Below are 25,412 nucleotides of genomic sequence, written 5' to 3' on the forward strand. Positions count from 1 at the left end.
ACCCTTGAACTACACCCCCAGCCCTTTTTAATTTTATTTTGAGACAGGGTCTTGCTAAGTTACTGAGGCTGACCTTGAACTCGTGATCCTCCTGCCTCAGCCTCCTGAGTCATTGAGATTATAGGTGTGTGCCACCGTTTCCAGCTGCAAACGTACATCACATGGATATTTTCAATCTGCAGTTGGTTGTGGAAGCCCTGGAAGCAGAAGGCCGGCTATTTTCACAGTGCCATGTCACCATCACCACTTGTTCTAGAACATTTCCCTCACTCCAAAAGGAAACCTCAGACTTGCTAGCGGGTCATTCCAGATTCCCCCAGCCCCTGCCCCTGGCAGGCGTGAACCTGTTTCCTGCCTCTGGAGTTGGCTGTTCTGGACATTTCATAGAAGTGGAGTCATGCAGTTTATGTGGGCTTTTGTGCTTGGCTTCTTTTGCTCGACATAAAAGCGTTTGAGGTTCTCCATGTTGGTCTGTGTGTCATGCATTCTTGGTTGTAGCTGAGTATTTTTCTGTTGTACAGCCCACCCTTTCTCAGCCACCCCTGACCCTCTGCTCCTGGAGAGCTGAAGGAAGAGGAAGGTGTCAGAGAAGCTGGCAGGTTATGTTCCCCTCAGGATTATTGTGTTCACCTGCAGAGCTGAAGGCCCAGGGGATGGGCGCATGGATGGAGCGGCCAATCCTGAGCTCTCTGGTCGGTGATGCTGGAAGGTCTTCCCACGGCCTTCTGCTCTGACGTGGTGTCCCATCTCTCTGTGCTCAGTCCTACCAGGATCTGGTCCAGCGTCTGGAGCCTGTGATCATGGAGCTGGAGCGTCAGGAGAATGTGCTGGTCATTTGCCACCAGGCTGTCCTGCGCTGCTTGCTGGCCTACTTCTTGGATAAGAGTGCAGGTTCGTTCGGTCGGGCAGGTCGTGGCCTTGGGAAGGGGAGGGACGAAAACCGGCCCTTGAATGCATGTGGCTGCAGGGCAGGGTCTGGCTCACAGCCTGGGGTGGGGGTGGGGGTCCTCTCCCCACAGAGCCACCTGGCTGGCCCCGGGGAACACCGTTCATCCCTTCAAACACAGCCTACCGGAAACCCTCAGCTCCACAAGGTGGGGGGTCTTTGGGTGGGTGGGGGCTGTGAAACTCTTCTCATCAGCCCACTGTCAAAGAACAAAGAGCTCAGAGAACTCTAATGAGAATCTCAGGTGAATCTAAGGATTTTGAATTGTTTGGAAAATGACTTTAAAAAAAAAAAAAAGAAAGAAAAGAAAAGTGGGTTTGGGGTTTATTCTTTTGGTTAGGTGTCTTTTCCTAGGGCCACATGCCTTGGGCAGGATGCCCTGTGTCTTGGGATAAGATGCCCCTGCCCTGGTTTGGCTTCTGGGTGTCCTGTGTGGGCCCATGGCTGTCCCTCAGTTCCTCCCGCTGCCTCAGGTCTTGTACCTAATTGTGGGACCATCTCTCTTTTCAGAAGAGATGCCCTACCTGAAGTGCCCTCTTCACACTGTCCTGAAACTGACGCCTGTCGCTTACGGTGAGTAGCAGCCCTTGCCAAGCACTGCCTCTGGGGTCTCTGTCTCCTGGTGGCCCCTGGGAGCTATAGGCAGGACTGTCCCTTTAACGGAAGCTGCCCTGTCCCCACCCTTCACCCCCCAGGTTGCCGTGTGGAATCCATCTACCTGAATGTGGAGTCAGTGAGCACGCACCGGGAGAGGTCAGAGGTGAGTGGAGGTCTCTAGATGGATGACGCCTGCATCATGCCAGGATGTGGGGGGCCCTGGGGAAGGCCCCTCGCGGTTCCTGCTGGAGCAGCTCGTCTGGCCTCGGCCTGGGTGGCTCCCACAGTCAGCACCTCTGTTCTCCTGCCCCGTCTTTCCTGTGGCTTCTGGGGACCTGTTTATTCTCCTTTTCCTTTCTTTCCATGCTGTCTCTCCCCATTTCTACTTGACTGGAGAAGCGAGTATCATCTCCCCTTTGAAACACCACCCGAGCACAGTTGCTGTGACTTATTTTGGCAGCTAGAACTGCTTTCAAGTCCCAGAGTCCTGGTTCTGACAGGCTCAGCCCATCATCTGACACGGTCACCTGAACGTGCTCGGGTGCAGAACTAGCAGGACTTCAGGTGGGAGAGTGAGGGACGGCCAGCAGGAAGGGTTTTCAGGAGACGCAGAGCTTGGTTGGTGCCGTCTTCCACCCTGGGGAGATCTGAGATTTGGGGGTCACTCTGGGCAAGTCTCTCACTGAGTAGATTCGATGTCCGTTCGGGAGTACGTTGTGAAAGTGAGTTTGAATTCGTTTTCTACAGGCTGACAAAATACAGTGCTTTGCTAGTGTAGTCTTATACCGACCGTGGCTTTCTGTCTGTGGAGTCCCCAGAGCAGGTGGCTTCCCGGTTCCCAGGAAGCTTGGCCATCAGGGTTTGGCATAAAGGGCACGTGAGCTGTTCTCCAGGTTTCTGCCCAGCTTCACGTGGAGTGAATTGAAAGCGGACAATGTCCCTCAGCTGTGTTGCCTCCTCTGCAGCCCCCTGCACTCCGAACGAGGTCACTGATGCTGCTTTGCCTCCGCCCTGTGAGGACAGGCCTGGCCTGGCTGCGGCCTGCAGCTCCAGACCCGGGGTCTCAGAACACTGGCGTGGGGAGCACCAGGGTGGTGCAGTGAACCCAGCGCTGAGGCTCTGGGCCAGGGCCTGTGAGAGGAGGGAGGGCTGGCGTCTGGTCCTGGTGGCAGACTCTGCCTGATGCTGATTTTCCCTAACTTTGGTCTCCTGGCTGGTTGGGAAGCCCCCAGGCCTGGTCCTCAGGCAGGGCGTGCCTGTGCGCCGCAGGCCCTGGGGGAAGGGAACTGGCTCCGACACCTTTCTCTCCCTCTCCTTTGAGCCTCAGACCAAGTCTTTCTCTTGGGTTCCCCTCGGTGGCCCTGCGGGGGCTGGAGGCAAGGTTCTTTTCTGGACCTCCTTCTGCTGTGATCGAAATGATTCCCTCCCCACTGTGCGCACGTTGCCCCGTGGCTGCCCTTTGGAATGATGCAGGGGAGGAGCGGGAGGGAGTCACACCTGTCCCTGATCGGAGGTCATGGCAGAAACACGGCCCACCGCCACTCACTTGGTCCAACTGGTTGTGTCCATAACACCCAGGAGCAAGGGGACTTTTGTGTGGCTTATCTCCCTCCCTCCACTCCCTGTAACTGTCGCCTTCTCTCTTTTGTCTTTGTCTCGCTTAGGATGCAAAGAAGGGACCTAACCCGCTCATGAGACGCAATAGTGTCACCCCACTAGCCAGCCCCGAACCCACCAAAAAGCCTCGCATCAACAGCTTTGAGGAGCATGTGGCTTCCACTTCTGCTGCCCTGCCCAGCTGCCTGCCCCCGGAGGTGCCCACGCAGCTGCCCGGACAAGTCAGTGACTCCCCTTTCCTACCTGCCTCGGGGGAAGCGTGCCCAGGGCAGCGGCCCCAGACCTGGGTTGTGTGCTGTGTTTGTGAGTGAGAGTGTGTGTGTGTGTGTGTGTGTGTGTGTGTGTGTGTGTGTTGGGGGAGAACACAAGAAGCCCCTCTGAAGACCTCTCCTTGCTGACAGCTGTGACTGCCCGTGTCCTTCTGAGGTTGTGATCTGTACTGGGCAGAACTGGGCAGAGCAGAAGAAATAGCGAAAGGCACGAGTCCTGTTCACCTTGGTGACAGTGGTTTCTAAAGTGGAGTCGATGGCCATCCCCCAGTCCCGAATCTGTCCGTGTGGACCAAGGGCATCTCTTTGGTCCCACCCATGGCTGAGTGTTTCACTGAGTTGTCCCCCTGGCTGTCACTCCATTACAGAAGAACTAGGGTCACACAGGCCCTGGAGCCTGACCTCTGCCCAGAGCCAACGTGGTCCCCTTAGAACCAGGCAGTCCTCACGGGCTGGACAGCCAGGAAGGAGCCACTTCCTCACACAGGTGGTCAAAACCCCCACCAACCCAACCCACGCGGATTTCCCTAGCTGGAAAAAGTAAAGGCCGGAAGGTTTTGTCTGTGGGGCACTAAGATCTGTTTGCAGAAAACCAGTTCTTTCCTCAAAAGTAGCCAAGAAGCTGTGCAAATGTGTGAGATGTAGAAATCTCTGGGTTCCAGTTTAGGTGCCCCCCCAGGGGTCCCCCACCTCTGTCCCTATGCTCGGCCTCTCACAGATCAATATAGTTTGAGTTTCCAATGGGCTTTGTTTGTGACCTCCATGCCAGGCTGCCCTGGCAGCTCCCCAACTCTTCCTGCCCTCCCCAGAGCTTCCTCCAGCCTTCTGGTATCTGGAATGTGCTGTGGGGAGAGGGCTGTGGCCTCTGCAGGTTATTGACCTTCCCCTGGCCTCAGTTTTCCCATCTGTATAATGGGGGAATAATACTACCACAGAAGGCAGATCAGATAAGGTGATTTTTTTCCCATGCCTCTAACCTGTTGTCAGGCACATAATGAGAGACAACAGTGACTGGCTGGGAGCCTGCAGACCTGGCTTTGGCTCTAGCTCTGCCACTCGCATGAATGTGGATTTTAATGGCCCTGACCTCAGTCTCCTTTGCTTTGCTAATGGGGGCGAGAGACCCCTAATAATTATTCCCTCAGGTCTCAAATCTGAGGATGTTTAAATGAAAACTGAGCAGAAGTGAGAGTGTCTCTGACTTTTTATTCTGGTATCCTGGTATACTTGGAAGTGGCAGAGGTAGCTTTTTCAGATGCTCAAGGGGACTTGCCTCAGCAGGGGCAGGTGACATCCCAAGCTGCACTGACCCCAGTCATGTAGGTCACCGTGGCAGGGGCCCAGTCCTCTCTCACTTGAAGTGAGCTGCCCTGGCTTTTACAGGACAGTCCTCAGGGCTGCCTGAGAGTGGCTCCCAGCCAGGTGTGGGGCGTCTGCCAGGGCTCGTCCCTCCAGATGGCGTCCTGCCTCCTGACTGACACACCTCTCTCTCTCTCTCTCTCTCTCTCTCTCTCTCTCTCTCTCTCCCTCTCTCTCCCTCCCTCCCTCCCTCCCTCCCTCCCTCCCTCCCTCCCTCCCTCCCTCTCTCCCCTCTCCCTCTCTCCCTCTCTCCTTTTTCTCCCTGCAGCCTTTGCTAGGGAAGGCCTGTCTGTAAGTATTTCTCGAATAATTCTGCTGCTTCTACTCTTCCCTTCTTGCTTGCCAGTTTGGCCGCCTGCCTGTTAAAATCCTGAGGATAAAGACACTTTTTGTGAAGCCTGGAGTCTTCCATGGGGGAGGAGGAGATGGGCAGGGAGGAGAGAGGAGGGAGTTCAGGAACATTGTAGACAGGGACGCAAGAGGGATGGTGACCGGCTGAGGCTCCTCATGGGCCCGTGCTGTCACGTCCACGTGCGACATGTGCCCTCTTAGAGGGCCAGTTTGGTGGCAGGCTGGGTCCAGGCCTGCTGCCATTGACTTTTATGCCCTCTCCCCTCTCAGAGGAGCATCCTTTTATTCTGAAAGGAAAATTTAGCCAGAGCCTAATCTTCAAAACGAGGACACACCTGGCGGGGTGTGGCAGGTTGGCCTGGAGCCCTCCTCCTCTCCCTCCCTCTGAGGAGCCCCCTGCTCCAGAGAGGTCTGCATGGACCCTGTACTTGGGGATCACGTTGTCCCTTGGGAGAACCCGCTCAGCCCTAAGCTGCACTTGGGACTGGGCGCATGCAGCTTTGACATCAGACGTGTAGGGTGCCCCTGTGCTTCATGCTCTGCTGGAACTTCTGGTTCAGCGTGGGCTCTGGCAGCCGCTGGGGAGAGAAGGCAGCGTTTCCGCTGCCCCGTGACCCCTGGCTGCAGAAGGTGCTGAGACCTTCATGTTGCAGAGTTTTAATAGCTGCCACCGTAACATGCCACCCTCCCCGCTCCAGTGATACCTCTCCCTTTACCTCTCCCTTGGTTCCCTCTGCACTCATTAGGTTACCTTGATACGTTTATGCTGAAACTGGGGAGGGGTTCGGCTGGAGCAGGAGTGGCTTGGCAGCACACCTGGGCTGTGGTGGCACCGCAGTCAGATGTACCTCCTAGGGCGGTACAGAGCTCACAGAGAACGCTGTGGCTCATCCCCGCCTCTCCAGTCCTTAAATAACCCTAGGAGGTGGCCAGGGCGGTTCCTCCCCGCTGAACAGATGAGGGCTGATGTCAGGCGACCCGCCCACGGCCAGCCAGCTGGTCGGCAGCCAAACCAGGACTTAGATGGGCCTCCTTTTCTGAAGCCTGGTGTCTTCCTCTCTGCCAGCCGCTGGGAGCAGCTGGGACACTTCCCCTGCCTCTGTTCTGAGGTCTCTGGTCCTTGCAGCGCGAGGGGTACTGCTAGCTGCTGTTGGTTTCTGGTTTAGGTCCCTGAGCCTTTACTTGCAGCTGCTTGCTTGGTTAATGGTGGCCTGTCCTTTAACACCCATCTTCTAAGAGCAAGAGACCCCCATTGTCCAGTGTCCTTTGCTCCTTTGAAGCCAGCATTCCAGCACATGGGCTACCGGAGGACCAGGGTTCTCACACGACAGCCTGCCGTTAGGCTCGGAGGCTATGGTCTTGCACACGCTCTGTTCCTTTTAAAGAAGTCTCCCACTGCTAACGCTGAGTTTGCCCGGCTCTGGGGTGAATTCAATTGTGCTCTGGGCTAGAATCCCTCTAGTTCAGTAAGAATATATAGCCCAACCCACAGACTGTGGTCAGAATTCCACTCCTGAAGTTGCAGAATCCAGCCTGCCTGTGAGAGTGACCCCATGTCTTGGATCACAGACCCCACATTTTGGATCAATTCTAGGAATTGATCTGGACCCAGTGACCAAAATTTATTATTAGAGTCTGACCACGCCAGGTTTGCATCTTGGTTACACTGCCCACCCTTGTATTAGAACTCTGGACAAGTTAAAGCAATTCTGGGACCTGAACTTCATACATTGGTAAAATGGAAAGAACTTTATGAGTTTTTTTTTTATTTTTTATTTTTATTTTTTTTTTATTTTTTGGTGGTACTGGAGATTATACCCAAGAGTGCTCTACTACTGAGCTACACTCCCATCCCTTTTTCATTTTTATTGTGAGAGAGTCTTGCTTAGTTGCCCAGGCTGGCCTTGAACTTGCCAATCCTCCTGTTTCAGCCTCCCAAGTCACTGGGATTACAGGTGTGTGCCACTGTGCCTGGCTTATAAGGGGTTTTAATAATGAAATATAGATCTAACACTTAGATTCAGGGCCTGATGAACAATGGCTGCTGTTATTATCAGGGAGGAACTTGGTGCCCTGCACCTTAGTGGACACTTTTTGGTCTCAGGGTCTGAATCTGCACTTTGGTGCTCCTGTTTTTTCTGCCCCAGGCTGGTGGGATTTCTTCCCATGAGCAGCCACGGTGCTCAGACGTGGGAGGAAGGGAGCCCCTGGGGTATGGGGCCAGTGATCACAGTTTCTTGGCAAAATTGGCATGGTGGCCCAGACCCTGTGCTCTGCAGTGTCTTCCTGGGGCTGTGCTAGCAGTGTGGGGTGGAGAGACCACCTGGCATCCATGACGTGTTCTTTATTTTAAAATTTCAAATGCACTCTAGAAAAAATGCTACTGAAAGATTTTTTTTCTTTTCCAACCTGGTTTTTTTTTTTTTTTTTCTCTCTCTCTTCCCCACTATGCTTGAAAGACGAACTGTCTGTCACATTTTCTCAAAGTTTTCTCCTTACTAACCTTGGAAAGGTAAATGACTGGTGCATGTCCCTTTGTCCCCTCCTGCATCTCCAAGTCATGGCATCTCAGCTGTAGGGCATCTTGGTCTGTGTGCAGAAGGCCATCGTGGCGTATGTGGCTCATGTGTCAGTATCCAAGGGTCTTACCAGCAGTGCCATTGTGTGAGGTCTGTCTTCTCCCCTGTGTGTGTCCTGAGCCAGGGGCCCCATAACCGAGTGACATCCACGTGACCCGCCTTGTGGCACTCAGTGTTGTCTGTGCGTTGTCTTCATATGTGAAAGCCAGGGTGGAGCAAAGCCACAGCCCCTCACCCTCAGGTCCCACAGCCTGGCTGGGGCTGTCGAGGCATGAGGACCAGGCCACTTTCAGAGACCCGGCCTCTCACAGAGGGTGCCAGTTGCCTGGGTTCCTGAGTCCTATCAGGACCTGGGTGGAGGTTCTGGTGCTGTCCAGACCTGTGAGGCTCCTCTCTCGAGCTGTCTCCACCTGGGGCGCTCAGGGAGAGAGTGTGAGGCAATCCTTGCATCCCCTTCTGCCTGGGCTCTGTTCACTTCTCAGTGTTGTTGGAGATACTCGGAGTCAGAAAGGATAGTATAAAAATTATGTTTCTTTTTCTTCTTTTTTTTTTTTTCGAGGGGTAGATCAGGGAGTTCAGGGAGAGACCCCTGCTTTGCAATGGCAGCGATCATGTGTCCCTAACCAATTTAAGAATATTTTTAGGGAGGTTTTGATACCAGCTCGTGCCTCAGGGACAGCACTTCCTCCTAGGGTCACTTTGATCATCCCGCTTAACCACCCGTGCACGCCTCTTGAGTGCTGGGCCCAGATTCCAGACACCAGGTCCCAAGCCTGAGTCAGGAGACAAAGCCTGTGCTGCTTCAGGGCCCTCAGCCCATCCTGGCCTGGCTGTGGCCAGCAGGGAGTCCCTGTGTGGGTGCAGAGGGCAGCCCTGGGTTCCTAAGGGGAGTGAGCACTGGAGCTTTGGGGTCCTGAGCCACATTCCTGTCCCACCTTCCTTCACCTCCTTCCAGCAGGAACCTGGTGCTAAGCAGGCTCCTGGTCTGTGTCCACCCCATTGCTCTGTGAGCTGGGGTTATCTTCTGTCACGCTCTGGACCTACCTGGGCACTCTTTCACCTGTTTTGTGATGATACCTCTCTTGGGTTCTGTTCTTTGTGTGGGGCAAAGGGAGGGGAAGAAGTCTCATTGGCATGGCTTTGAGCCTTCTGCTGAAGAAACACAGTTGGCAACAAATCCCGATTCCCCGCCCCTCTTTCTCCTGAAAACAGAACATGAAAGGCCCCCGCGGTGGCGCCGACTCCTCCAGGGAGCACTGAAGCAGACGCATCCGGTTCCGTTCCATTTCCACTTCTGCAGCTTAGCTTGTGCCCACCCATCGACCTGAGGCCAAAACAATCCCCAGGACTTCTGAACCAGGCTGGGTGGATGAGAAGGGGAGACTGCTGGCTGGAGAGCAGCTGCACCCCACGGTTCCGAGATGGCCGAGACAGCAGCCACGTGGATCCCTGCTCAGGCTGCGAGCTGCGGGCCTCGCCACGCTCCTGGGCCTTCCAGGGTGTCTGGCCTCAAGTCCTTCCACCAGTCTTGAGGAGGACAGTGAGCAGTGGAGGAGGTGAGACACTGATCGGGGACACTGGCCCCCACTGTGCTGTTTTGTTCTGTTTCTGTGATCCTGGCCTGGCGTTTTCTTAGCTGGGGAGATATGACTGGCAGAGAATCCCGAAGTTAAAGGAGGGCGAGATCCTAGCTGCTGACAGTCGAGAGATCTTTGAAAACTCACATGGCTCTTTTGTGCATCTTGGCCTGGGGAGATGCCTCGTGGAGAGAGACTGAGTGGGGACTTCTCCTGAAAAGTCTCTGAGCTGATGTTGGCCTGTCAGCTGAGCAGCGACTTGCTTGGAATTCCCTCATGTTCCCTCGCCTCCCCAGCCCTGAGTTCAAGAACAGACCGACCGTGTTGGTAAAAGGAGGTATTTGGCAAAAATGCAACAGATGAGCAGGGCTTCCTCTCCCAGGGGCCCTGGGGTCCCTCTGTTCCCTACCTGGACCTGGAGGTGCTCCAGTGAATCGCTCTCCCGGAGCTGCTTGCTTTTGCACGTTTTCAGGTGACCTGAAAGTCACACCTCTTCAGGACTTAAAGCTGGGGCGTGAGGCCCTCGGAGGCTTAGAGCCTCCAGATGTGAGGAGTCGGGCAGACCCATGAGATGGGGAAGCTCGGAGCATTTGAATCGTTGCAAGACCGACCCTGTGCAATGGCATGGAGCAGAGCCAGCCTCCTCCTGGATGCTCGTCACCTCCCATGTCCCTGGGTGGAGTCGATGGCCCAAGCTAGGCCCATTCCAGGCTGCTTCCTCCAAGAGATCGCCTGCACATTTTTGTCAGGTGCCTACTGTGTGCCTGGCACCACTCTGGGTACCTTGGGGATTTCAGAAGATCAAATGTCATCCTTGCCTTGCCTCGCTGGCATCTATGACTGTTTGCAGGGATTGAAAACAGGGCTTATGGGACATGTGGTTCTAGATACCTGTAGTTTCTGTCTGTTGGTCTCTCCTCCCTCGTTGCCTCAAAACATGGGATAGGAGAGGGTATCTTATGCCCAGAAGAAACTGTTTGGAAACTCAGCAGTACTGTTTGTCCAAATGACCCTTTAAGGATGTCTCAAAGCTGGTGCCAAAGGTCACTTTTCTTCTCACCTTCTGCTGTGGACCCTGGGACCATGCCCTTCAAGGGAACAGGTCCTGGGGTGAGGGTGGGGACGTAGACACGTGAAGCTGAGAGCGGAGAGAAGAGCTGCTTTGTTCATTGAGAGGAACCCTTAGAGACTGCACGTTTCCCTAACTGGGATTAAGTGGGACACAGGGACACGCTTCAGATACTGCACGATTGAGTTCCATGTTTTTTCACACCTAACCCTTCAATTCTTTCCTGCCCACCCCACCCCTTTTTAACTGGCAGTCTTCCAGAGAGCAAGACTATCTAGGTGTACAGTCCTTACAGTGTAAGACTTGGGGTCCTTTTTTTCCCCCAGTATCTTGAGTCACGTCAGGTTGTGTGTGTGGCACACGCATGTGCACAAACGTTTAGATTGGTCTTATTTTGGGACCTGCGGGCCCTGCAGCTTTGCACCTGAGGGTGGTCTTGTAGATGCCACCCCCGCCCTATTCTGTATGATCTGATACAGTCGGGGCTCCAGGAGGGTGTGTCCGGCTCACCCCTGACGACCCGGTATCAATACGTACACGAAGAGGGCTTTGCCTAACATAGGACTTCAGTTTGGTGAGAGCCTAGGTGGGGAGAGCACGTGGATAGGGTTGGGGAGGGGAGATCTTGGAGAAGGGAGAATTCTGCTTCACTCGAAAGCCAGTAGCCTGACTTTGGAAGGGACGTCGACTGGTGGTTGCATCTGACATGTAGTCGTGGAACCTCTGCTTCTCCTGTCCACCCCCCACCAAAAGAAAACAAAATGAAACAAAACTGGGACCAATTTTTTTAACTTTGCGTATTTGTTTTTTGGGTAAGTTTCCCCCCTCCTTCGACCATGGGCAAAGCATTTGGGGAAGAAGAAAAACTGTTTGAACCACACCAATGATATTTTCGTTTGTAATACTTGAAATTTATTTTTTTATTATTTTGATAGCAGATGTGCTATTTATTTATTTAATATGTATAAGGGAGCCTAAAAATAGATTCTGTATAGATTGGGTTTAATTGTTAACTGGTTTGGGGGCCTCTTATGTGTGACTTACGACTCCTGTGTTCTGTATATTTTGTATATTTGTCTGAATTAATGACCTGGAATGAAGCTGTGCTAGCTTTTAAACAGGGGATGCCTTTGAAAATTTGTATATTTTGCATTTGCCAGATCAATAAAATACCTGGTTGAAATACACTGATGAAGTGCACGTGGGATTGTTTTTTGGGGGAGAAGGAAGAATCTTGGAGACTCACGGTCAGTGGACCTCTCAGCTCTTGACTTTCCTTTATACCCGACATTCAGATGCAGACTATCTGCTGCCTATATTTGGAGAAGAATAAGATGTGTTAATTTTAAACTGAGGTGTTTTTTTTTTTTCAGCATGGAAATTGAACCCAGGGCCTTCTGCATGCTAGCAAGCACCCTACCCGTGAGCAACAGCCTCAGTTTTTTTTTTTTTATATATTGACAAAGGGTCTTGCTAAGTTGCTAAGGCTGTCCAAAGTCCTGTCTTCCAAAGTCCTGAGGCTGTCCTCAAACTTGGGATCCTCATGCGTCAGCTTCTCAAGTTGTTGGGATTACAGATGCATGTCACTATGTCACTGTGTCTGGCTTAGATTTCATTCTTCTTTTTCTTTAATAAGACATTTTAAAAATTTGTTCTTTTTAGTTATACATGACAGTAGAACATACTTTGACATATTATACATATATGGAGTACAATTTCCCATTCTGGTTGTACACGATGTGGAATTACATTGGTCAGGTATTCATATATGAACATAGGGAAGCAATGTCTGATTCATTCTACCAAATTTCCTATTTCCATTCCCCCTCCCTTCCCTTCATTCCCCTTTCTCTAATCCAAAGTACTTCTATTCTTCCCTACCCCATGTCCCTTATTGTGAGTTAGCATCTGTGTATCAGAGAAAACCTTCAGTCTTTGGCTTTTTTGGGATTGGTTTATTTCACTGAGCATGATAGTCTCCAGTTCCATACATTTACCGGCAAATGCCGTAATTTCATTTCTCTTTATGACTGAGTAACATTCCATTGTGTACACATACCACATTTTCTTTATCCGTTCATCTGTTGAAGGGCACTTAGGTTGGTTCCATAGTTTAGCTATTGTGAATTGAGCTGCTGTAAACATTGATGTGGATGTGTCACTGTAGTATGCTGGTTTTAAATCTTTGGGGTACAAAGTGAGGAGTGGGATTCCTGGGTCAAATTGTGGTTCCATTCCAAGTTTCTAGACTTCATTTTTAGAGTGGTTTTAGGTTGACGGAAGAGAGCAGGAGGTACGGAGAGTTCCTGTGAGTTCCTGTGCAGGGTTTCTGTGTATGCCTGGTCCTGCATAGTCTCCCCGCTTATTCACATCTTGCGTCAGTATGGTCCATGTGTTGCGACTGAGGGGCTGAAGTGGACCTGGAGACTGTGGCCCGCATTAGGGTTTGTGCTCTGTCCTATGCTGTTCTCTGGGTCTGACAAGTGCAGGTGCTCTCTGTTTACCATTGCGGCTCCAGACAGCGGCCTGCCAGTTCCATACCCTTCCCCCAGTCCTTTCACACAGCAGGTCTCTCGCCAGCCTTGTGTCACCTAACAGGCCCCACAGCATTATAGGAAGGCATGTTTCATTTGAGGTTCCTCTCATTTTCCACCATTCCCTACCCCTTCTAGTCGCTTCCAAATGGAAAATCACTTGCTCACACTTGAATGACTTCTTCAGCTCTTATTGATTGTCCAAAATTCCGAGACATTTTTCATCCTGGAACATTGGTCTTCATCTCTTCAGATTAGACCAAGCTGAGGACTGGATGAGAACTTGTAGGCTCCATCTGGCCCCCACCCAACACCCCAGAAATAGCCCTGGCTCACAGATCAGCTTTTCTCCCTCTGTCCCTTCCACTGTGCCAAGGCTAGCTGTGAGGAGAACAGGCATCCTCCACTTGACTTCTCTGTAAATGACTTCCAGGTCGGGGATCTGGAAACCACACCACAGAGTGCGTGGTATTTGATGAACCTGAGGCCATGCTCCCCGAGTTCTAAGCTGCATTTGACTACACGTTAGACTTTGGGTGCAGGGGACCCTGCAGTGGTCTTGATAGTCTTTGTCCCCAAATCTGGCCTAGTCTTGGACTATCTTCTAAGAAAATTTAAAGACCCCTATAAAAGATGATGTGTACATATTTTAAAGTGCAGGGCCTCTGGACTATGGACATTTGCAGTGGACGCACAACCTTTTGGGTGAGCTCTGAGATTCACCTGGGTGGCCTTGGACTGAATCTCCGACCATTGACTAAACATTGAAGAGTGAGTAAACAGGCAGATGGCTTTCAATTTGTATTCTAACTAATTTGGAGGTGAAATTTGTTGCAAGTATTTTCTTAGCATGCTGTTTTCCTTTTGCTTAAGGATGGCTTTTGATGACCTTGAACTCCAAACATTTTCATAGTGGAATCTCAGTAATTCCTTTGTAGTTTCTTTTGCTTTTTAAACTTGGTGTTTTCCCATCCAGAGCTAGATATCCACTACTACTCTTTTTAATAGTCTGATTTTTAAAAATATTTTTTAGTTATAGGTGGACACAATACCTTTATTTTATTTATTTTTATGTGGTGCTGAGGATGGAAGCCAGTGCCTCATACATGCGAGGCAAGCGCTCTACCCCTGAGCCACAACCCAGCCCAATAGTCTGGCTTTTAAAAAAACACTTAAGTTGAGGTGTATGGTGTGGTGCTGTGATTAACTTTTCCCCCACATAGTTAACCGTGTCTTCTAGTACTGTTTGCTCAATAATTTGAAGTGAAAGCATTCTCAGTGGTGTCTGTTGAAGAGCAGAAAGTGAGTCTGAGGGCAGAGTGAGACCCCACTCTGGAAGCTCCTGCTAGCCTCAGCCCTGGCCTGGAATGGGGAGCATTTTGCTTTGAGGACTCCGGGGTCTCCCAGTCCAGGGCCCAAGAAGAGGGACGCCTACCACTCCATTTTCTTTAGAGATCTTTTCATGGTGGTAACAAACCTTCCTAAGCACCCACTCGCTCACTCCACTCTCTGCTTCTACTGTTTCATCAGCGTTCATAACTGTTCTGTCAACCTTCCAAGCTGAAGTTGCTGGCAGCAGGCACCAGCTTTTGCCCTTGGGAGAGCCATTGTTTGCAGTCCACCTGGCCCTGGAGATGTGGGTTTTGTCCCTTGGAACAAAGTGCTTCCCCTCATAATTGATAGGGCCCTGCTGGGGGAGAGCGGGATTATGCCAGTCCTGACCGATCAGCCTTTTGACCCCTTTGCTGGGGCCCCAGCCAAATGGGATGTGCCTGAGCAGTTAGATGTCAGGGCTTATCGGTTTGGATTCAGTGGTTCTTAATCAGAGTTGCACAGCACAGTCGCCTAGAGAGGTTTTCCAAAATGCGTACATCCTGGTCTCACACCTGGAGGTTGTGATTTGTAACTGAGTACATTACAAATCGGTATTTTGTGGGGAGAGTTTGAGGTGTTCTAAGATCCTGAGAGAGAGAGAGGAGTTGAGAACCCCTGGCCCAGACTGACCATCATAAAGAAAGGGAGAGTGGGGTATATCCATCACTCACACGAGGTATTAAGGTGTTAGACTCAGAAGCAGACGACAGGAGGTGGCTGCCAAGGGCCGGGGGAGGGAGATGTGGGGGTTTTGTTCTATGGGGATAAAGTTTCAGTTATGCAAGATTAAACAACTGTACAGAGGTCTACTGTGTAACGTGAACCTGTAGTTAACAATAGCGTAAATAAGTGTACTTCAAAATATGTTCAGAGAATAGACCTGAACTTCTTAACACACATCCAAAAATTCAAGAATCCGTAGAACCACAAGGACATTTCAGGAGGTGAAGAATGTGTTTAGTATCTTGGTTGTTGTTTTAATTTGGATGTGAAGTGTCCCCCAAAAGCTCACATGGGAGACAATGCAGAAAGTTCAGAGGAGAAATGATTGGATTTTAAGGTCTTAACCCAATCAGTGAATTAATCCCTGATAAGATTAATTGAAGCAATAGGATGTGGCTGAAGGAGGTGGGAATGGGGGTGTAACTATGGGGTACATATTTTGTATCTGGAGAGTGGAGTCTCTCTCTCTCTCTCTCTGCTTCCTGATGATGCCAGCTGCTTCCCTCTGCCACACTCTTCCACCATGATGTTCTGCCTCACCTCAAGCCCCAAGGAATGGAGCTGGCCTTCTATGGACTAAGACCTCTGAAACCATGAGTCCTCAAATAAACTCTTCCTCCCCTACAATTGTGTTGGTCAGATCCTTTTAGTCACAGCAGTGAAAAAACTGACTAAGAGAGTTGTGGTGATGGTTTCATGGGTACATGCCTGATTTTTTTGGAGACCAATTATAGCCCAAATAAAACAACACTAAAAACAAACGAACAAAAAATGCAAACGTCTGTCACCCGTGCAGCACAGTCTTCTTCATCCTGGTCCCTGGGGTCAGGGTGGGGTCAGACAGTGAAAGAACAACCCCGACTGCCCAGCAGTTTACAGTCTTTGGTGAGAGGTGTCCGTGAAGGTGGAAGCATGGTGTCTTAGAATATCATGCCTGTCTTCTCTCCTCATTGCGCTATCCTTCAAGTCACTGCCTCCCTAACACACAGTTAAATCAGGTGCTCAGTACTGATTTCCCACCTCCGAGGTTTCTGCCATGTAGAAAACTGGGCGACCTAAAGCACCGCACCCCATGGCCCAGGTTTTTTAATCGTCTTTACTTACTTATTTTAGGAGGTTTGGGTTTACAGAAAAGTTGAGCTTAAACTGTCCGTCTCTTATAGAAACCTAAATATTGTGACAGAGGAAGTTCAGAATTAAGTGGATCTGTAGAAAATAAGGCTATTTGGAATTACACACACACACACACACACACACACACACACACAATATATATATATACACACTCACTCTTTCTTTTTGGACTGACATCTGTATATCTCATACAGTATCAATCCATCAGCCCCATTTCACTGAGTGGTCAGATATTTAGGGATATTCTCCTAATGTCTCTTTTAGTTCATTCTGATCGCCCACATCCATCCACTTCTTACTGCCTCTACCCCCACTGCCCTTATTGAGACCCCACCATTTGCTGCTGGGTCACACTGTCTGTTTCCCCATCTAGTCTTTTTTATTTGGTGGTGGTGGTGCTGAGGATTGAACCCAGGACCTTGTGCATGCAAGGCAAGCACTCTACCAACCGAGCTATCTCCCCAGTCCTCCCCATCTGGTCTTTTCTCCCCTATATCTGTTACCAATGTAATGAGCGATCTTCTGAAATAAAATCAAGTGGCACCACTGTTCTTAAAATCCTTCCATGACTTCCATCTCATGATAGAGGCCAAAGTCTTTATCATGGCCTCCTGGAGTCCCAGCGGGCCATTTTGGGTTCCGTTTACTGTGTGATCCCAGTTCCTTTCACCCTCCCTTTTCATTCTGCTCTTGCCACTCTGCCTAGCACAGTCCTTGAACATGGCGGCATGAGGCCACCTAGGGCCTTGGGGCTCACCATTTCCTGTGTCTGGAACGTCTCCCCAGGTATCCAAGGCCCTCCCTTACCTCTTCCTCTTGATCCCCATTCAGATGTCACTATCAGAGAGGCCTTTCAGAGATATGCCCCCCCAAAAGGCTCTCTGTCTTCAAAATCACTGCGTCTCCCCTGTCCTGCATTTTTTTTTCTATATGTCACCGTTTCAAAGAGTTTGTAGCAACTTATTTTCTACTGCTAGAGTGTAGGCTTCTCGAGAGCAGAACAGTTCACTGGTCTTCTTGCTTCCTGAAATAGTCCCTGGCTCCTGGCAGGCTCTCAGTAAGTATTGTTGAATGAATAATTGGTATTATGCAAGAGAGAGATGAAGTGTTGAAAGTGCACACTGAGCAACTAATTCAGCTTGGTAAAGGAATTTTAGGAAGACTATAGAAAAAGGAAAGCTGAGCAAAATTTTATTGAAGAATATTATGTTAATAATAAATTCAAAGCCTTAGTGAGTTTTGAAATTCTGAATGACAGAATACTTTTGAGTTCTGTGGATTGTTTTATAAATTCGTTTTAAGCTCACATCCTCCAATTCAGAGTATCTGAGATAGATAAAAGCAGCCTCCAGTTTTCTGAAAAACAATATAGGCAACAATTACTATCTGATCCATACATCAACAGCAAAGTTCATGCAAGTACATTGCTTAACTGTATGAGCTCTAAAAATAGAGATAAAAGCAAGTAACTAAAAGCTAGTAAAGCTAGGGGGTTTATTCAGTTTTTCCTTTGAGTTTTTTCCCCTCCCTACCTCTGCAAAACAGGACCAGCGTTTTTTTGGTGTACTTTCCAAGGGGTATATCTGCCATAGATAGATCCTCACCTTCCATATTTTCCCTTTTCTAAAACAACCAGAAATGTTTGCTTACACTTACATCGTCTTTTTCTGCTTTTCAAAAATGAATGAATGAATGAATGAATGAATGAATGAATGAATGACTAGGACAAGCCCCTCATACACTCCAGAGGCAATAAATAAATATAAATAAAGCAAGCCCCTCACTATTGCACTGGTTTCTTAAATGTTGGTTGTGATGTTAAATCTGAAACCACATTAATCAACTTTTACTACTTTATGTTGAAATCCATTTGGTCTACCTTGCTCCTTTGGATTGCTTTTTTTTTTTTTTTTTTTTTAAATCCATGCATGATTTTATAATGCCCAATGTAGGTCCTTTGGAAAATATTGGGTCGCTGGGTTATGGAGATCTTCCAAATGTTTTTGGTCACAGCCTGAAGAGTTAACTAACATGTGCATTTCATAACACAACATTAAAAAGGTCACATTTTCCCACAGCATAGGGGTTGAACCCAGGACCTTGCTATGCTAGGCAAATGCTCTACCACTGAGCTACATACCCACCAGTTTTTCAATTTTGTTTTGAAATAGAGTATTGCTAAATTGCCCAGGCTGACTTTGAACTTGGCATCCTCCTCCTTCAGCCTCTTGAATAGCTGGGATCATCTTCATATGCCACCATGTCTGGCTAGAAAATTATTTAAGTATTAGAAAATATTCAGTGTTAGAGTTTTAGTTACAAGTTTTCTGAAATTCGAATTTTTACTTGAAAATCTGAAATTGGCAGCATATAATGTCTGTAGTTTTCCTTGAAGTGGTAGTCTTAATTTATCCAATTCTGAGAAACCATCTGTCCTTTTTTTCTTTTGTGTGTGTTGCTGGGTAGTGAACCCATGGCCTTGCACACGTTAGGCAAGTGCTCTGTTGCTGAGCTACATTGCCCTGCCTTTAAAAAAAAAAAAAAAAAAAAAAAAAAAAAAAAAAGCGAGACAAGGTCTCAGGGTAAATTGCTCAGCCTGGCCTCACACTTATGATCCTCCTGTTTCAGCCTCCCAAATAGCTGGGATTTCAGGCATGTGCCACTGACCCAACCTGTTCTTTTTCCTTTTAAAAGTGATATATTTGTTGCATTTTTAAGCAAGAAGTTGTTTTTATGATTTAAAGTAGAAATCCTGGACTGGGGTTGTGGCTCAGTGGTAGTGTGCTTGCCTAGCACGAGAGAGACCTTGGATTTGATCCTCAGCACCACATAAAAAATAAAATAAAGGTATTGTGTCCACCTACAACTAAAAAATATATTTAAGAAATAGAAATCCAACCATTCTTGTGCATAAGTGATCTCAAAGGGCACTCATGCATTTCCCACAATAAAGGACATGTCATTAGCATGGCAGGCAAAGTCCCCAAGCCAAGGACCCTGCTACCTTCTGCTTGCATTCTTAGTTCCCTCCCTAATGACATGCAACTCACAGTCTGAGTCTTAGTAGTTTTCTGAACGAGCCTTGCTCTGTATTCTTGAACCTCTTCATGTTCTCCTCTCTTTGCCTGGGTCATGACTCTTCTCTCCAAATTCAACCAAATCCCTTCTAATTGTATAGAACTCAATTTGAGGTGTCAATCTTCTGGTGTCTTCCTTTCATCTTTAATACTGTGTGTGTGTGTGTGTGTAAAATGTAAACATATTCAATATATTCTTAGAGTCCTCTGTGCTTACTTTTGTGCTTCTGCATTGCTGTGCCATAGCTTATATACTCTAAGGTTAGGGCAGAGTTTAACAAGAACTTAGAAAGGCAGTGACTCTAAGGTCTGTAGATGCCCAGTAGGTAAACAAAAGTCGGATAAAGTTTGGCCTCTCTGCTTTCACTTTGTATCTTTATTACCTTAAACTTTGTGAACTGCTCAGCTCTACGTATAGGCACGTTAATCATTTAAGGAGGATTCATCTAAGAGCTGCTAATACAAGATTTATTATGCCTAAATTTACCTTACCTATCTCATCCCCCTTCAGGACAGGGCAGGAATTTGAGGGACATTTACAGCATCATGTTCCAGACCCCTGGAGTGGTGCCTAAGTCTCCTGTCATTGCCTGTACCTTCCCTGAATAGTGGTGCTTTGCAGACACATCATCCCACAGGGAGACAGCCCCCTGATAGGAGCAATCATCTCGTGGGGACTGAACGTCCCCCTTCCAGAATCACAGGTCTGATAGATAACATTCTGCATCCTGCACAGCAAATGGAGACTGCACTCTCAAGTGATAAGAACTTCTTCAGAGGCCCCTGTAGAACCAGAACTGAGATAATGATCAACCAGGCCACGGTTTGACCAAGACAGCTTCATTACACATCCCTGTCACCTGCCTCAATTCTTCCTCGAAATCTAAAGAAATCTCATAATGGTAACTGGAAGACAGGATTGAGATGTTTGATTTCACTTTGTCTTCCCCATATGGTCCTATTGATTAAAGTTCCTTTCCTGCTTTTCACCCTTACCTTTTCTGTTCGGGTTTTGGAGTGAGTGGCAAGACCTTATATAATGGAATCTCTGGTAACAGCATCTTACTCATCTCAGGCAGAATGCAAAGCACGCTCAAGGGACACTGCACACCAGTCTCACAGCAAATAATGTGGTAACGAAAGAGTGAAGGAGGACTACCACGTGGGAATTCCCATCCTTCTCTTTCAGGTAGCTTTGTGCCTGTATCAGTTAGCTTTTCAGGCTGAGAATTGAACCTAGTGCCTCACACGTGCCACGACCTCAGTCCCTAAAAACACATTTCATCATAGCAGTTACTGTTGGGAGGTGGGGAAAACTGTAAGGAGGTGGGGTCCATTTGAAGGAGCAAGTCCCTGTGGTGTGCCCTAGATGCATATGTATTGTCCTTGGCCTCTTGTTCTCTCTCTCTCTCTCTCTCTCTCTCTCTCTCTCTCTCTCTCTCTCTCTCTCCTTTGCTTTCTGACTGCCGTGAGCTGAGCAGTTTTCCCCCGCCATGCTTTTCCACTGTGATGTTCTGTCTCATCTCAGGCCCAGAGCAATGGAATCAGCTGACCATGGCTGAAACCTCTGAGACCATGAGTCAAAATAAATCTTTCCTCCTTTAGGTTGTTTTTTCCAAGTAGTTTGTCACAGTGATGAAACGCTGACTAACACAAAGTCAGAGCAGAAATATTCTTTAGAAATGTAAATGAAATGTTTTTTTAGGACCAATGGAACTTTAAGAAACATTTAAAAAATCCCCTCGGATAAAATTTCTATGTCTCTTCTCACCCTAGTATGAAATTTCAGGTCCGTGCTGCCTCAAATGACTAAGTAAAAATTTATAAACACACGCACACATGCACACACCACAGAGAAAATGACACACAGGATAAGATGTTAACAGTAGGTAATTCTCAGTAAAAGGTATATAGTTTTTTTTTTTTTTTCAATATCTACTCTTGCAAATTTTCTGTACGTTTAAAATTATTTCTAAGCGAGGGGAAAGGGTACGTGGGTAGGAAGGATATTAGAGTGAAACAGACATTACTTCATGTACGTACATGTATGATGGCATGACTGATGTGCATGTATAATCAGAAAAATGAGAGATTATGCTCTATTTATATATGACCCATCAAAATGTACAAATGCATTCTACTGTCATATACAACTAATTGGAACAAATAAAATTTAAAAATTTTAAAAATGAGAACCAAAAAATTTTTTTAAAAATTATTTCTAAATAAGAAGTAAAAAACTTTTATGTGAATTCTTTGAGTCTCTCTGCATCATTTTGTAAGATTGTTAAAATCTATATTTACCATCAATCTTCCTTTTACTTTCTTTTCAATGTGTAGTAATGTCTACCTCCTAGTAACAAAAATTGAAATTATGTGCTAGCTGCTAAAAAGATTATATTCTAGCAGTGTAGATTGTATTCTAGTTTTCTTTTGCATTAAATATGTGTAGGGAAAATCTGAACTTCATGGTTAGTGAAAGGACTGGAGTTACCTCTGATTTTTATATTCATTTAATCATTTCCTAAAGCCAGAAATTAAACTCGATGCACTCACATCCACTTTTACAAAGTAAATACATCTTTTTTAGTAGCCTGATGCATGAGAGGTACCTGACAATGAGCTTCAGGCCTCCAGCAGGCGTCTCAGGATGGGTTTTGCCCCACCTAAAGATGGGAGCTAGGGCTTCCAGGATTATCCAAGATGGCAGCTCTGGCTTCCAAATGTGTTGGCAAATGGGGAGCTGCAGCTCAGGGTGTGGCCATGGTCAGCTGGAGGTCCTGCAGATACTGTAACAGTGAACTTCCAGGCAACAGCAGGCAGCTGGTGCTCCACTGGCGGTCGGCGATCAGTTTACTGACTGTTGTCAGACGATCGGGAGGTGAACCTCATGCGTTGGGTGATGGGTAGGTGTAAGGCAGGCGATGGACAGGTGAGAGGCAGGCAAATGGCGGATAATAGGCGCCTGACAGAGAGCAATCTGCACTCAAAAAAGGCGTCAATATGCTGACAGACTGCAGGTGATCACAGCAGACAAATGGGGTAAACAGCAGGGGATCAATAAGCAGCAAAAACTGCCTCACCAAGAAACAGATATTCTCTGCTTGAAACCGGAGTTACGGAGCGACAGGGAACACAGCCTCCTCTAGTCCGCCATCTTGGATCTCTCCTACATCTTTTTTAGAACATCTCCCTCCATAAATAACTTAAAATTTTATGTACACACTATATTGAATGACATAGCAATGAATCTTGTTTTATAACATGAATCTTAAGTGATTTCTATTAAGTTGATATTTTTTCTTTTAAATGGATCATTTTTAGTATTCTCATGCAATGTAGTCCACTAGTACCTTTCATATGGGTAATTTACAATAGCTTCAAAATGCACAGCTTCTGCTGCCAATGCCTCACTCCCTTCTAGAAAGTCTCCTGGTATCTTGTAGTTTCAATCACCATCTTATGGTAACTAATGATGCCGAGTATTGTTTCATGTGCTTATTGCCATCCATCTCTCTTCTCTGTGAAGTGTCTATTCAAAGCTTTTGCCCATTAAAAAAAATTGGGTTATTTGTTTTCTCATCATTGAGTTTTGAGGGTTCCTTATTTGTTCTGGACAGAAATTCCTCACCAGATCTGTGATTTGTAAGCATTTTCTTTCTGTCAATGACTTATTTTTTTGTTTTCTTAACACTGTCTTTCAAAAAACAGAAGTTCTTATTTATGGTGACATTTAATTTATCAATTTTTTTCATGGATCATGCTTTTAGTATTGTAGCTGATAAATGCCTAACTCAAGGTCACAAAGACTTCTGTTTTCTTATAGAAGTTTCGTAGTTTTAAGCTTTACATTTAGGTCTATAATCTATCTATAATAGTATGTATTAGTTATTTTTTACTACATAACACATTTCCATAAACTTAGCAACTTAAAACAACACGTGATTATCTTCCGGTTTCTGTGGGTCAGAAGGCCAGAATAACTGAGTATTTTTGCTCAGTCTCACAAAACTAAAATCATCTGGAATGTGTTCTTATCTGGAGCTTGGCAAAATCTTATCAGAATGGTGGCAAAATTTGATTCCTTGTGGTTGTAGAGCTGTTTTTCCTGTTGGCTGTTGACTGAGGGTCACTCTCAGCTCCTAGACATTGCACTCAGGTCCTAACGACATTACTCTCTCACTACATGGCTGCTTAAAGTACTTATTAAAAGTCCTCCAAAGTATCTTTTTCCAGACTACTATGGCAGATTCTTGGCACACTATTTGCAGCTGAAAGAGAAGTTATATAATGTAGAATGATCATGGGAGTGATTATGCTATTGACTGTCATACATTTAACCTAATCAAAGAGGTGAGAATCCTGTGATATTCCTAGGCCTGGAGAGGGAATTAAGCAGGACATATACACAGGGGAATGAATTTGGGAAATCTTCTTATAATTCTTTCTACCACAGAATAAGAGGCATGAATTTCTAGCTTAATGCTACTTTTATGAACAGAAGTTCTTTATTCAATGTGCTTAAATTTATCACTTTTTTCCTTTTATGACTTTCTTTTTATATCTAAACTTTTTATACTTCAAGGTTATCAGAATACTCTATTACAGTTTCATCTAATAGTTTTACAGTTTTGTCTCCTGCATTTAGGTTTCTAATCTGGTAAGAATTGATTCTTGTGAATAGTGCCTTATAGAAGTCTGATTTTACTTTTACCTTACAGGCAATCAGATGTTTCAGCACATCATTGAAACATCCATCCTTTCCTCATTTTAAAATGATAAGATTAAAGCTATTGTTTAATATAGAAAATAGTTGACATAGTTATGCTTTTGAGTTTTATGATCCATGAACATAGTATATATTTCCATTTTTTTGGGATACATTTTATAATTTTCTCTTTCACACAATGTAAAGACCTTTCAACACATTAAAACTGACCAGTGTCTTTTGTTTCTCCTGCTAATGATAAAGTCATTGACCAAATGAGCACTGTAAGTCATTGCGGCAGGCAGATGCTCCTCAATGGGACCTCAAAGGCCAAAAAAAAAAAAAAAAAAGATGTTGCTGAAGCCATTAGGAAGAAGAATGGGCACCAAACTTAGATAATACTCTCCAATTTCATGGCATTACAGCTCTGAAAGCCTGATAGGTGCTTGTAAGTTTGTCAAAATGCTTGTGGTCTTGAAGCAATGTCTGAACTCTTGCCAGCAGAGTGAAAATGGCTTGTGTTGTCCTTGCAAGTACTGCTGCCATTCAATGGGTTGCAAACTCTAGGGCATTGTTGTGCTTTTGGAGAAGGTGAGACAAATCCTCATACAGACCAAACATAAGTGTCAGGGTGGTAGTTTTCTGCATTAATGGGGGAAGGATTCTGTGATAAGAGTTTCAAAATCCGTCCCTCCTCACCTGAAGTACAGCATTACTGGTTTTGATTCCATAGAGCTACTGCTGAAAAAGGGTCTTCTGAACGGGAAATGAGATGGCTACCTTGTTGAAAGCTGCGCAGCAGCCACACAAGTAGAACCTCATTTCACCAACAGTTGTAATGTGAGGTGATATATATTGTTTTGAAGATGTTAGGATGGGCGGTCTCCTGTCATGAACTTCTGAGTCCATCGTGTGGCTTGAGATCTTAAGTTTTTTTTTTTTTTTTCTTTTTTTAACCTGTCACACCAGCTGAGCCTGGGGGTGTGGGGGCTGATAGCTTTTTGTCAACTTTCCCAATTTCTTCCATTGTTACTTGTTTGTTAATTTCTCTCTTCTGGAGTCAATTTTGATAACTGGATTTCCATGACCCTGGGTGCCTGGCCCCATGCCTCAAGCAGCAGGCCTGCAGGGCAGTGGTGAGTGAGACTGCATCCCCTGCTACTTAAAAAAATTTTTTTTTTAGTTGTCAATGGATCTTTTATTTTATTTATTATATGTGGTGCTGAGGTCGAATCCAGGACCTCACACATGCCAAGGCAAGTGCTCTACCACTGAGCCACCTCTCCAGCCCCATCCCGTGATATCCTTGAATTTCTGTTTTTTCTTTTAAAAACAACATTTTAAAAACTCCACATTATCACCACTGCTTTCGTGCAGTCAGTGTTTGTGTAGACTTGCCCAGGACTAGATGGTTAGGATACCTGGGTTCTGGGGAGGTCACTTGTTTCCTCACTAACTGGTAGACTTAAGTCCACGTAACTACAGAAACAATCTGTGT

At 46.9% G+C, this 25,412-nt stretch overlaps 1 protein-coding gene and 1 pseudogene across 7 annotated transcripts in view; one reads left to right on the top strand and one right to left on the bottom strand.

Moving 5' to 3' along the window:
• The window catches only part of Pfkfb3 (6-phosphofructo-2-kinase/fructose-2,6-biphosphatase 3), a 73,973-nt gene extending 62,422 nt beyond the window's left edge, over nucleotides 1-11,551 (top strand). For 5 of the 7 annotated variants that reach the window (XM_047520082.1, XM_047520084.1, XM_047520083.1 and 2 more), the window contains exons 11-17: nucleotides 762-891; nucleotides 1,457-1,519; nucleotides 1,642-1,706; nucleotides 3,208-3,381; nucleotides 5,057-5,079; nucleotides 7,599-7,651; nucleotides 8,931-11,551. In XM_047520082.1, coding sequence (XP_047376038.1) covers nucleotides 762-891; nucleotides 1,457-1,519; nucleotides 1,642-1,706; nucleotides 3,208-3,381; nucleotides 5,057-5,079; nucleotides 7,599-7,641 — 498 coding nt within the window. In that variant the 3' untranslated portion in view covers nucleotides 7,642-7,651; nucleotides 8,931-11,551. The remainder of the gene's footprint in view (nucleotides 1-761; nucleotides 892-1,456; nucleotides 1,520-1,641; nucleotides 1,707-3,207; nucleotides 3,382-5,056; nucleotides 5,080-7,598; nucleotides 7,652-8,930) is intronic. The other 2 variants (XM_047520081.1, XM_047520080.1) reach the window with 2 other exon arrangements.
• A 12,575-nt stretch (nucleotides 11,552-24,126) lies between these two features.
• On the bottom strand, nucleotides 24,127-24,823 carry LOC124961968 (mitochondrial nicotinamide adenine dinucleotide transporter SLC25A51-like; annotated as a pseudogene).
• Between the last annotated feature and the right edge of the window lie 589 nt (nucleotides 24,824-25,412).

The sequence above is a fragment of the Sciurus carolinensis genome, chromosome 12 (genome assembly GCF_902686445.1).
Source record: "Sciurus carolinensis chromosome 12, mSciCar1.2, whole genome shotgun sequence".
NCBI lineage: Eukaryota > Metazoa > Chordata > Mammalia > Rodentia > Sciuridae > Sciurus > Sciurus carolinensis.